This window comes from Lichenostomus cassidix, chromosome 1 (genome assembly GCF_008360975.1).
Source record: "Lichenostomus cassidix isolate B80296 chromosome 1, HeHo_3.0, whole genome shotgun sequence".
Taxonomy (NCBI): Eukaryota; Metazoa; Chordata; class Aves; order Passeriformes; family Meliphagidae; genus Lichenostomus; species Lichenostomus cassidix.
The window spans coordinates 65,988,527-66,002,548 of NC_139479.1; the positions used below are offsets into that span (position 1 = coordinate 65,988,527).

The 14,022-nt window shown below is 35.1% G+C and overlaps 1 protein-coding gene across 8 annotated transcripts in view; it reads right to left on the bottom strand.

Moving 5' to 3' along the window:
* NBEA (neurobeachin) overlaps positions 1–14,022 on the bottom strand; it is a 470,218-nt gene that overhangs the window by 379,744 nt on the left and 76,452 nt on the right. For all 8 annotated transcript variants that reach the window (XM_085061526.1, XM_085061583.1, XM_085061573.1 and 5 more), the window contains exons 2-5: positions 10,727–10,958; positions 4,514–4,614; positions 4,164–4,259; positions 1,667–1,788 (exon numbers count right to left, since the gene is read on the bottom strand). In XM_085061526.1, the coding sequence (XP_084917652.1) occupies positions 1,667–1,788; positions 4,164–4,259; positions 4,514–4,614; positions 10,727–10,958 (551 nt within the window). The remainder of the gene's footprint in view (positions 1–1,666; positions 1,789–4,163; positions 4,260–4,513; positions 4,615–10,726; positions 10,959–14,022) is intronic.

Below are 14,022 nucleotides of genomic sequence, written 5' to 3' on the forward strand. Positions count from 1 at the left end.
AAAGTATGTTAAAAGAAAATAAATGTTTGCTTTGGTATCTTTCTCTTGTTGGTGGTTGTGTGAGATGCAAACTTCTCATGTCTGAAATCTGTGTCAAGTTTAGATGGATATTTTTCCTATTTCGAATGACTAATTAGAGCTTGGTTTAATCCACTATATAAAAATGATAAGAATTTTCATTGTTCCTGTCACTAGCAGGGTCTGTAGTCCTACATCTTAGGTCCTGTGCTCGTCAACCTTTTCATAAATGACTTGGGTGAAGGACTGGAAGGGATAAAAGCAAGTTTGCAGACAGTACAAAACCGGGAGGAGCTGTTACTCCCTTGAAGGCAGGGAGAGCCTGCAGAGAGACTCTGACAAATAAGAGCACTGGGCAGTCACCAGTCATACGAAGTTCAACAAAGGAAAGTGCTGGGTCCTGCAACTGGGATGGGGCAATCCTGGATCTATGGACAGACTGGGGAATGAGATGCTGGAGAGCAGTGCTTTGGAAAGGGATCCAGGGGTCCTGGTTGATAACAAGATGGTCATGACTCAGCAGTGCCCTGGCAGTCAGGAGGGCCAACCCTGTCCTGGGGGCGTCAGGCACAGCATTGCAAGGGAGGGAATTGTCCTGCTCTGCTCTGCACTGGGGCAGCCTCACCTCGAGTACTGTGTGCAGCTTTGGGTGCCACAATACAAGAAAGACATTAAACTATTGGAGAGTGCTCAAAGAAGGGCCATGAGGATGGTGAAGGGCCTTCAGTGGAAGCTGTATGAGGAGTGGCTGAGGTCACTTGGGCTGGAGAAGAGGAGACTGAAGGGAGACCACATTGCAGTCTGCAATTTCCTTGTGAGGGGAAGCAGAGGGCTAGGTACTGATCTAAACCCTCTAGTGACCAGTGACAGGAGCTGAGGGAATGGCTGGAAGTCATGGCAGGGGAGGTTTAGGTGGGATAATTGGAAAAGGTTCTTCACCCAGAGGGTGGCTGGGCACTGGCCCAGGTTCCCCAGGGAAGTGGTCTGAGCATCAGCCTGATAAAGTTCAAGAAGAGTTTGGACACTGCTCTCAGGAACATGGTGTGATTCTTGTGGCCTCTGCAGGGCTTAGAGTTGGACTCGATAATCCAGATAGGTCCCTTCCAACTCGGTATATTCTGTGATTTCTGATTCTGAGATTCGCATATTCAGTTTCTGTTATGTGCATTACACTCACATTAAAATTTCACATTTTTGGGAAACAGGTGATCAGTAAGGCATTTTTATAGTCATAAACCTACTTTCTACTACCTTCTTAATGTGCAAACAGTCCACTCTTAAGTTTAACAGATTTATTTTGTAGTACTGACATCAGCTGAGAATCTTTACCACAAAACAGAAAATATGACAACCTTCTCAGTTTTAAGCTCTAAGAAATAATATATTTTAAAATTCCTAAAGAAACCACCAGACTAGGTTTTATGGTTTATCTATGTGGAACATGTTTTGAATCCATGGATTTATGAATTGCAAAGCAGAAAGGACAGATGGCTTTCTAAGAGTTTGTATACAGTGAACTGCCATTAAAATCTGCATTTACTCGGCGGGGGCAGGGGGAAAGCATGTCAGTGACTAAAAACAATGAGAAAGATTAACTGCTGTTAGGAAGCCAAAAAAACCCATAACTGCAACATTAAAAGCTACTTACCAATAGAGATAGGGTTTATCCTTATCTACATTGATATTGTTTAGTGGATCCATACGAAACCAGGTGTTAAGAGTAAACCCATTTTGATAAGGCCACTTAGCAATAGGAGGCAATGCAATTGCCTGGAAGGAGGAGGGGAGAAAAAAAGAAACAAAAAATTAGTTTTTTGGGAAATACTGTTAAAAATAATGCCTTTCTAAAATCCTGTGTCATTCTAGATCTGTAGATCTGCTTTAACTTCCAAATACAAAATAGAGAAAAAATCTTCAAATTGTGCTGTTGAATAAATGCATTATTTTTATAACTATTTTAAAATACTTTAACTTTTAACTACGTAAATTCTATCAATAGAGGACAAAAAAATCAAATTTGTGAATGGGCAGCATTAACAGAACAAAAATAGAAAAAATACTTGTACAGAAATTAAACCATAAATTCAGCTTTTAATAATTATTGATCTCATCAATAAATATAAAATCAAATTAATCAACAGATCCTAAAATAGAGATTCATTGTTAAAACTAAAATGAAACATTTCAAGGAGCTCCTGAGAGGCAGTTTCCTGCCTGAAACAGAAAAGCTGCTTGATGACAAATGGGAACAACACCTGGGAGTAGTACTAACACCACCACAAGTCCTCCAAATGGAGTGACTAACATGGTACCTGTACAGGATGGTAGAGATGTAACACAGTATTGGGAAGAGCCCTTCAGCTGGGAAAATGAAGCAGCTCTCAGCAGCATATCCATAGACTGGTTCAGTAGGCTCTTGGCTCCTTCAAAATGCCACTGAAGGCTTGGATATACAAGGAGCATGCACCTAACTTTAAACAGGGCCAACCTGATGTCTCTCATGCTAGTTAAAAGTTATGCTGTTTCTCTGTTTGATGTCAACGTTGTGCATCACACCTGCTAACCTGAACTCAGTGCTAGTGAGCTTGGTCCCATTCAGTCTTTTTCTTCTAATGGAACGACTTTGGTTTTGGGTCATTTTATAATTATCTGCCCTTGGTCCCTTTCAGAGGATGTATCCTCTCCAGAACTTCATAGCGTAATCCATCAGTCTCTGACAAACGTTCACTAATAAAGAAGTGTAAATTTGAAACTCATATTTCTTGAATTACAGCTGTGCAGTAACATCATGAGTGCTATGTGAAACAAGATCCTAGAAGGATCCAAACCAGGGAAGGAGACTCTGCATTTCAATCAAGAATGTTAAAGTCCTGTAATTGATGCACATCTTTGGACAGGAAGGAATATTTGAAATTCTTCCCCTGCAAAACCTTTTTTGAACCTCTGATACAAAATTAAATTTAAGACAGCAATTTCATCAGGCTTTGTCTCTGAAGCCAAAAATGTCAAAGAAGTATGTGTCACTGTAAACATTCATATTCTGCAACAGCTGTCTTTGTGGTGTGTGTACTTGTAAGAGAGGTTAACTGTGGTTTTAATTTAGCAGGAGAAAATGAAACTTTCCCTTTCAAAACTTAGTAATTAATTCTTTACACAATCCAGCCTATGCATTTTGCTGACACATCTGTTTATGAGGCTGGATATCAAACAAGACCAAAGAAGTAATCTAGCAAAAAATAACCCAGGTGTAAAACAGTGATTTTCATCCGGTTTACTTCCCTAATGCAATCTGCCACACTGACAAGTCTGTTCACAAGGAATGGATGTAGTGGTTTGTGCTTAAAGAAAATTGTCAGTGCCATTGATGGATGAAATGCAAGTAGAGCAGCCTTCATGTACTGGCATGAGAAAACAGGAATATCAGGATTATTTTCTGTTAGAAGATTCTAAGTTCTACCTAAGCAATTCCATAGCAGAACGGAACTGTACTTCAGATCTCTATTTCTCAGTATGAACCATTTGCATTTACTCTCTCAGTAATCTATAAATCTGTGTACAATACTTGAATTTATTTGTAGGGATTTTTTTTTGAAAGTACATACATTGAATGCAAGAGAGAATACATACTTGGAGAGGTTTCTAAAGGAATACTATTTCACCATTGTAAGTTATCTCGAAAAGTCAGACATCTGCACTTAAATCACTGCCTTGATGGTAAAGAAACAGCTGATGGAATTCAGATAAATTGAAAACTTTATAATAAAATTTATGATTAAGCAGGTAGTATAAACTGTAATAATATGGCCAAGCTCACTGCTTGATTTTCCTCAACTCTCTCCTTTATATAATATTGATTATATTATTCTAATAAAATAGCATTTTACTTTGGAATTTTCGGGTTTCCCTTTTACAGTAACTTGCCGAGACCAAAATCTGCTTGACAATCTGACCTCACAAGTGCAACTTTTCAACCATGTGGCTACCATGTAAGTGTGTGGAAAGCAATGTCTACATTACTCAAATATGTATTTTCCCTCTCTTCAAGAATTCAGAATTTCAAGAATTTCTGAAACCAAATAAGGGAAATGCAAATAAGGTGCTGTTCATTTGTTCCTGAAATTGAAGTATTTTGGTTGAAAACTTACTGCAGCACTACAGCCAGGGAAGTTGAAAAAGGTATCAGGCCCATGTCTCTGTGGCATCTGATTAAGGACTGATAATAATTTAACTGCATGTCTTGGCTGCAAAAAAAAGAAAATTACACAAAAGTGAATACAACCCTTTTTTTTGTACTCTCTAGGCTGCACAGCAAAGTGGACAGTTTTCAAACAGAGCAAATTAACTTTAAAATAGTTACCAAAAATACTTCTTAAACATATGTTCAGTCAACATGAGAAAACAAATTAATTCAAATTTATATGTCCCAGGAGACAGTTTAGGTGAACTTCAGGCTCTAATGGAATGACACTTAATGCTTTATCTGATCACAGCTTACCCAGATTCCATTTTCTCCTCGAAGCATGCTGAACAAAAGCTTCAACTCTTTGACAGTGATGCTGTAGCTGGCAAGAACCCCCAACATATCAACTAGGAGATCTTCAAAGGAAAATAAAGTTATTCTGAACTCTGAATTTGATTGCTTTGACACAAAAAAAGCTGAAAAAATTAATACTTTTAAAAGTAAATGTATTCACAAATTCTAAAAGTCAAACTTACTTGTCTTAAATATTTTACAAAGGATTTAATGTTTTCACTGTTTTAGCTTTTTTGGAATGAAAAAGTTACATGTGCAGTTTTAAATTTTGCATCACACTTTGAAAAAACTATTAAATTTACGGACCATTAATCCTTCCCATTTCACAACATTCATCACACATTATAAACTTCTCCTTCCTGCTGTATACTGTTAGGATAAGAGTTCCTTCCTTCCTCTGAAGAAAGTATTTTTCAAAAAATTGTGACCTAAAAGATGTTTGACATTAACCTAAGCCCAGCACATTATACTATAATTTTATCATCCCCACATTTTTGATACAGCGATAATGTTTCTGGTCTTTACCAGAATGAAAGGCCAGGGGGAAAATAAGAAAACCAACACCTCTCTCTGGCCCCTGAAAAAACCAAATCAACAAAAACCCCACAAAACCAATCAAACAAAAACCCAGCAATCATACCAAACAATAGCAAAACAAAACAAAACAAAATAAAAAAAAAAAAAAAAAGGAAGAAAAACCCCAAAATCATAGCAAGAAAATAATTAAAGAGCACAATAAAAATAAGTTACCAAAGTTGCTAAAAAACTTATGGAATACAGTTTTCATTGTAACATCTCAAAACCCATAAACTTTTACAGTAAGAACATTAAACAGAGTCTTCCTTTCAGAGAGTATCAGGTTTAAAATTAATGGTAGAGCTTGAACTTCTATTTAAAATCCCAGAAGTTCATTTTAAGAATTTCTTAGTTTGTGGACGTTTCCTTATACTCCACACCTTTTTTCTGGAATAAAATGTACAAATAAGAATTACTATTTCCTCTACCAGGAGGAAAACCAATTTGTTCATCCTCACAGATGAGGCATAAGAATTTAATTCAAAGATCAAGCAGTGAAGTACAGAGTTTTCAAAATGAGGTATGACTCAACAGAATCAGCATTAACAAACTTTCCCTATCTGTTCAACAATTACAGTATTCCCTTGCCTCCCTCCTGCCTCCCTGCTAAAACTTGTAGAAGACGTAACTTTCTACATATAAGTTTATATCTTAGTGCAGGACTGCATGTTCTCCTTGCTCATTAGTGAAAGGATGACTCTTACAGGTGCTGACAAAGAAAAGCCTTCAGGAGCAACTATTCTTTCCAAAGACATTTCACATTCATATTTTGTTTTAAAACAAATTTTCTCTTTACAAATCCATATATATGTGATTTTGAGCAAAAGCATTAATATCTACTTAGCTTTTTCCACTATGAAACTAGCCTCTGATCCTTAGCAAGCAAAAGGCATGTGTGAAGAATGAAATATCATTTAATTTACAGAAGACACAGTAAACTGTTTGGTGAGTGAAACTGCACATCAGGAAAGGCAAAAGAAAAGCACTGCAACTTCGCAGACATTTTCACAATAAGTTCTGAATATAGTCTTAATCTTCAAGAATAGATTTTTTCCTTCTCCCATTTCTTTAATCTTCCCTTTAAAAATAGTGCCACATAGATTTGTGACAGAATTAGAGAAAAGAAAATACAGCTAAGAAAACTAAACGCCTTGTCTTTCATGGTGGTGAATTGTATGACTCAGCTCCTCTAGTACCTGCCTCCTTCACTGTATTTCCAGCCTGCAGTGTGAAGCTAGCAGTTATTTGCACATATTGTACATGATCCAAAAATGGGAACAGTCACACATAGAATGCTCAGAAAAAGAAATAAGCACAAGTGAACAGTAATCTCTGGCTGAGAATTTCTCAATTCTTATTTTGTAGTTTCAGATTGTTTCAGATCAAAGTACTGCAAATTTGGATTCCCTTACAGAGAAAGAATGTTGTGTAGAAGCAAAGTTGTCTGGCGAAAATCAGATCATTTAAAAAAATCTTCTAACATAGATGAAAAAAGTGCAAATTAATACAGTAAAACACAGGAAGAATTGGCAAATTATAAAAAGCACTGAACATGCGGTGCTTTGTTTCATTGTTAGAGCCCTGTACTACCTTATGGCACAGAAGAATTCTTATTTTTTACTGACTATGTGGATAACCTACAGGCATTAGAAATACATATTTATAAGTAATGAATTAAACATTGATGGAGAGAAACAAATGTAAGCTCCCTAATTATGTAACTCTGGGTAAAATAATGACTTGGAAGATTGAAGCCCAGTAGGTAACAAGTAAAGATAAAGCAAATATCTGTGGAAGTTGAAGCACTTAAGGCTATTTAAAGGTATTTCTGTAAATGCCTCTAAAGAAGGTTTGTTTCTTGTTTCAATATAAAAGACTTAAAGAGAACTATTACATAACTTTATTCATACTTATTAGAAATCTCATAAAAGAGTCAGTCCCATCTGGTTTATAAATCCCAATAATCCACTCATCCATAAATGGACAAAGGTCAGAAAGCATACTACAATTGGATTTTTTAATGTCTACTTTTTTTTTTTTAATATTAAGTAAGATTACATATATAACTGGAATCCATGATCTCATTTCAGAAACAAGATTGTATAAAATAATATTACGTCCAGAAGGAGAAAACAGGCAGTTTCTCATTTTTAATGCATTTCTAATTTCTTTTAATGGCACCTTCTGAATACTTTCATACTAAGCAGTTTTCATATGATCTATAAATTAACCAGCAACCTTAAAGGAATGCTTAATTCAGTCATTTAATAAGAAAATACAATGGTGAAAGTGCCTGCCTGTCTTTCAAGTGACAATGCACATATATCAAAATGAAGGGTCTGGCATTAACTTTAGAAGATTTATTAAACAGCATTTGAAAGAAAACTTCAGAAAACTACCCTCATGTCTCCTTAACCATTTAACAATCCATGGCCATGAAATTGTGAATTTTAACCCTTGCTGGTGATGTAAATTAATTTCTATGGGTTGTAAATATAGAGTGTGATAATTTTGCAGTTTTTCTTATGGAATGAGTTGGAAGAGAAAAGCTTGTTAACAGTGCATTAATGACAGAGCAGTCAAAACCCAACATTGTCTCTTGAAAACTAGGAACTGTTTCAGTGCTTAAGAATTCAGTCCCAGCAATTTTAGAACAATTACCTACAGCATCACAACAGAATTGTGGGGAAAAAAATGTAACTTAGGTGAGACATAGCTACACTCTATGAGTTCAGTCTACTTTCTCATCCACTGTTCTATCATCTCAGAAAGGTCTACAGACACATTATCCCAAAGAGTCCCTGAGAGCACATCATCTGCTTCACTAGTCATCACCTGGAAACAGAACTGTAAAAAGTGAATCCCTCATCCTTCAAGGAAGATCCTGTGCAGCTTTAAAAAAAAAAAAAACAAACAAAAAAGCACCAATCATCTGTGAAAATATTTTCTCCTTAACTATTGATAAAATTACTGACCATCCCTGATATAACAGATAATGACAGTACAAAGATTACTTTTGACAGGTGATACTTCTACAAAGCAAATTGAACCCAACTGGATTGCCATTGAGACTTTCTAAGTGATTGAGCTTTTATTCTTTATCACAGAATCTGTAAAATTGCATAAAGTGAGATATTTAAAGTACTCAGAACTCCATGAATCTTATAGTCTTCATCTAAACAGACAGAAAATTTCTTCTCATTGCAAAAGTTTGGGTACGTGTTTATTTGTTGCTGTCTTACACTCACAAAACCAGAGGATGGCTTCAGACTTAGAGTGGTCCTGAAGGTGTGCTGTCAGAACATAAATGGACACTATGCTTGTCTTGTCTATTTAAAACCTATCTAGGTCTAATCAAAGTGTTTCACAAAGGAAGAAGTGAGATGACCTAAAAACAAACAACCAGCTCCCAGAGAAGCAAATTAAATTTAAAAAAACCCAAACAACAAAAAACCCAACCAAACAAAAAAAAAAAAACAACAAAAAAACCCCAAACCAACCAACCAACCATCAAAACTACAAAAATACCCCAAAACCAGAAAACCTGTACTCTTTACAGATTATAAAAGCCAATTTCAAAACATTGGGCTGACAGAGTATTAGCAACTGTTTTGGGAAGTGGTACTAACTTCCTAGAAGTAAAAACTAACTCAGCTCTCATTCAAAACATCTTTTTAATGTTAAAAATAATTTTGGCACAAAATTTCTTACTTTATTCCTTTGCTTTCAAAAGTTCATATATAGAAGACTATTCAGGTAATTTGAAACACACTGCAAAGCTAAAATGTCTTTAGAATTCCAATTTTCAGTTTTGATTTTAAATGAAATATGTGCTCCCTTCATCCATGTAAACATACCAAAGAGCAAGCTTTTTCTGCAGAAAGTCTCATTCTGAAGCACTGTGTGACCACACTCAGAAAAAAGATTAATGAGATAGAGGGTCCATTAGGGATTTTTGGGTTTTTTTTTCATTTCTTACCCCTGGCTTATATTAATATCTGTAAATTCAGAGTGATTTTTCAATTCCTAAATGCTTCTGAAAGCCAGATCCTATGCCCTTGATTTTTGACTTCTACAGTTACCTAAGCATTTTTAAAAAGAAAATCTCTCTATGGCGACATCATTACAGTCTTGTATGCCATGTTTGGAAGTACTACTTAGGGGCCTTAAACTGGATGAATTTTTTTGGTGTGATTACTCATGTAAGAACATTATTTCCATGAGTAAAACCCTGAAAAACTTCAAGATAGAAATGTCTGTTCTGCTATATTTAACATGGAATAAAATCGTATCTTTACCCTTACACTATTCTGACATACTTACAAGTACTTCAAAATGATATATATTTGGTGAAACCATCATTTGTGAATCTATTGGTCTGTTATACTTCAGTCTGAATATCACAGTATAGTATTTAGCACAACACTTAGGATTTTAATATTTACAGATACATTTCTATTTAACAAGATGGTGATTGTGACTTGTTTTGAAAAAACAGAATGTAGCTTTTCTAAATAATTAATATTAAAAATGCATTTATACTGGGGAAAAAAAAAGGCAAGGACAAAATAATTCCTCAATAATCCAGATTTCATCCTATTGTTGTAGTCTTCTTGCTTCTCATCTGCAATCCTTGCTAATTTACTATTCCACAAAACCTGTATATGTGTCAGGAATCAGATTATCAACTAAACCATTAGAATTATGGAAGGTAAACCGCTTCAGTCCTTCAAAAATGCCTCACAATATAAGTATCCTACTATCAGTCACAAACCATATAAAAATTAAGAACTGCTTTCACACTGTGTTGAAAGAAACTGCTTAAGTTTCCTCAGGGAAAATAAATAGTAATTGTATGTATCTCTTCAGGTGCCATATTTAAATATGACAAGCAAACCTGTTCTTTATCTATGTAATCAGGATTATAACCTGTACCCTGTTACTGAGAGGATATATTGTGGAATATCATGAACTCCTTCAAATACATATACAATAAAAACTTTAACTGGGCAATAACTTCATCATTTATTTTCAGCAAACAAACAAAGCATGCTATTTCTTTAATGCTGCAAAAAGTTATAAGATGCAAACCCCCCAAGTAGAAAAAATGAAAATATAGGTGTCAAAGGTATACATTATGGAATGATTTTTTAACATAATCCGTATGTTCAGCATTCAAACCTATTAATAATATCTATTATGCTGTTAGATGAGGTTATGTTTAAAATGTTTCTAGAAATCCTGACATCATAATTAAAAATGGCCAATGTATTTAAATACTAAAATATTCCCTACTAGTTAAAAAGTCTAACATACTGTTTTTAATTATGTTAAAAATTTATTTTTCATCACTAAGATAACAATATCTTCTCCGATGAACTAACAGTTATTTTACACAATGTATCTACATAGATTTCTAAGTAAGAATATATTTTTATCATTTTCCTGAAATTAATAAAATAGTACTTCTGAGTCAATGGCAGTACTAATGAAAACATCACTTTAAGGAAAAACCAAAACATTCCACACCCTTCCATAATCACAAAACATTGACAGCTTAAAAATGCAATAATTATTTTATCAGTTGGCAATTTATACCTGCAATCATGTCGTCCACAGTACTCATCTTCAGCAGTACCTGTTCAATTAAGCCAACTTCCGTGCTAGTCTGTAAATTACGGACACTTTTACGGAGAATTGCAGTGAACATACTCCAGATTTCTGCTTGGCACGTTACATCACAGTGCTCCAAAAGCTCTGACATGCATGTAATGCTCTCCGCATCCTGGATTATAAAGTTCATCTCTAGATCAAATTCGCCACCAACCAGCTAAAAAAGAAAACAAGAACAGCATTACAGTGTGAAATACATAGTTTGGTGTCTCTCATACCTTCATTGTGACCAATACAGACTACATTTTACATTATTAGAAAATTTTGGTAAGAGAAACTCACAGCTACGCTCTGTAAGAGCGAATTGACAATCACACTATGCAAAACAAAGATTGTAAAAAATATACACACTAGTATGAAACACTACCTGCAATTTTGTCACAGTGCTCTCAATACAGCATCTCAATAAAATAAAATAAAAATATATTTGAAGTATTCCTTCCTATGAAGTAATTGAAATGGTAGCCTGCCCCAGACAGATGCAGTGCAGAATCTGAAAAGCTCAAAAAGCCATTGAGGCTTTTCCACCATTCTCTGAAATCTGCCTACTCAAAATTAAAAAGACACTAAAACTAACAGCTTTCCCTCCTGATATAAGCCAACATTTGCCCTTAGTTACGTGTTTGGAAGACCTTACTGCCCTTTCCATTGTCCCATCCAAACAGTCATGCAGTTATGCCCAGAAAAAGAATCAGTGATCTGCTCTGGACCAACACAGACATAGAAAACTTATATTACTATACCACAGATCAGCTCATTGTCTTGTCAAGGAAACCTACTGCTGGTGCAAGGGAGAGACTGCACCAGAAGAGGAACAAGCACTCACATGAGAAGTGAGTTAACAGCAGCACTGATGAAATTACAGCCTGACTCCTGTCTACCCAGATATTGGCAAAACACTACCCAAAGTCCTGAGCTTCAATTAAATAGCACAACTACCAGGGATGTATTAGGAGGGAGGGAAAAGCAAACCAGCATAAGATACAGTCAAGACCAAATATATCTTCATGAATGGAATTCAATTTTTATCAGTCATTTGTGTAACTTAAAAAGCTGAACTCAAGACAAGCTACTGAATTGAATATGAAATTTAGTTTAAAAAACCAGTCCCCTTTTAATGGCACAAACATCTTTCAATTCTGAAGGAAACACAGCCTGACTCTCATGCATCCCACTTTATCCTAGTACCTTGCAAGAATTTTGAAACCAGCAGTGTGAAATTTCATGGAATCATGGAATCACAAAACAGCTTGGGTTGGAAGGCAACATCTAGCTCCAACCTCACTGCCACGGGCAGGTAACCTTCCACTTGACCAGGCTACTCTAAGCCCCATCCAGCCTTGGTCAATCTCTCTGGGCAACCCATTCCAGTGCTTTATCACTCCCCCAGTAAAGAACTTCTTCCTAATATCTAATCTAGACCTTCCCTCCTTCAGTTTAAGGCCTTCCCTGCCTCAGCCTATCAGTACATGCCCTTGTAAAAACTCCCTGTCCAGTTCCTTTTTAGGTCCCATTTAGGTACTGGAAGATGCTATAAGGTCTTCCTGGAGCCTTCTCTTCTTCAGACTGAACAAATCCAGCTTTCTCAGCCTGTCAGTAACACTAATTTCAGTAACTGTAAATATTTTACATAAAATAAAGGAATAAATTAATCCTAAAATATTCTAAGACTTTTTGTTCTATTTGTTTCATGGAGTTATATAATTAAAATTTCAATAACATGTATTAAAGATATTAAAAAATTATCTCTTAGAAGTGCATAATTTCAACAGTCATTTTTAATAGAAGGGAATTCTATGGCCTATTCAAAAGCAGTTGGTATTGCCTTCAAATTAAACTCCAAAAAATAAGCAAGTTTAAATACTATGCAAACTCTTTTTTGATGGCTAAACCTATCCAAATATTCAAAGACTTCTTTTATACTGAATCTTCAGACAATTAATACAAGTAAGCAAGGACTAGTTTTGGCTTCCACCCTAATTCATACTTTTCATTCACTTTCAAATTACTTTTTCCTCTATCAATTAATTGCTAATAACCAATTTATAATTTTCTAACATAAAAGCTTCTAATATGCTAAATATATAAACTGACTACTTCCTTAGTTCTCCTGAGACATTTAATTACATTCAAATAAAACTATTATCCTAATTATAATTAGTACTTTTATTTAAAACTTGTGACTGCATATCATATATTTGCATACTTGGTAAACAAATAATGTGTACAAAAGGAAGACAAAAAAACTTCAAGATTAGAAGCACAGCATAGAAATATGCAGACCATATTTCTATGATCATTCTTTAGAATCATGAAATATTTTCATAGAGTTTTTACTCTCTTTTCAAGAAACCAAGGTGGAGTTTTTATTTCTGAAAACAGCAGCAACTTGTGCATACTTCATCAGCAATCTGGGTTGCTGCACTTTCAGATATCTCTTCACCTCACTGAGAATATGTTAAAAACACAAGAGTAAAACAGCCACCTATAGAAGACATTCAATTGAACTCTTAGGATAGATGCTTATCCTAAAATGAAATTAAACACCTCCTAGAAGTGTCTACTTTCTTCCATTTCTTTCCATGGAGGAAATCTAGGATGAAAAATTGTATTTGTGGAGTCTTCATCACTGGATACATTCAAAAGCCATGTGGTCACCAATCTGGACAACTGGCCTTAGTTGGCCTGGCTTTTGCAGAAGGGTTGGATCAGAGAACCTCCAGACTTTTGTTTAAACCTCAAAAATTCTGACATAATACTTAGATATACTACTTTCAGATACCTAATTTAGGTGAGATGAATCCCACCATTTGTTTGGTAAGATGGACTTAAAAACAAGGACAAATCTAGTAATGCCTCGGTTGGAATGAAGGGGTGCAATAGAGATTTATCCCCTTTCCACAAACACTATTCATTGTAAAACTCTAGTTAATTTAAATTAATAAACTGATATAGTAAAACAGATGGTAATAATTCACTGCAGACTAGAATAATTCAAACTTTATCTGCTTTCTAAAGTAAATCAATATACTAATATGTAACATTTAAGAGACTGAAATGAAGCTCCCATATCAGTCTAAAGTGACAGGATATTTCAGTACTATTAAAACCAAGATGTCTCTTTCTATGAAACATTTCAGAAAATCTGCATCAAAAAATACACTGAATGCTAATGAAACTGGTTTTATGGAGAACGTTCTTCTGGGCTGCAGACTAACCAG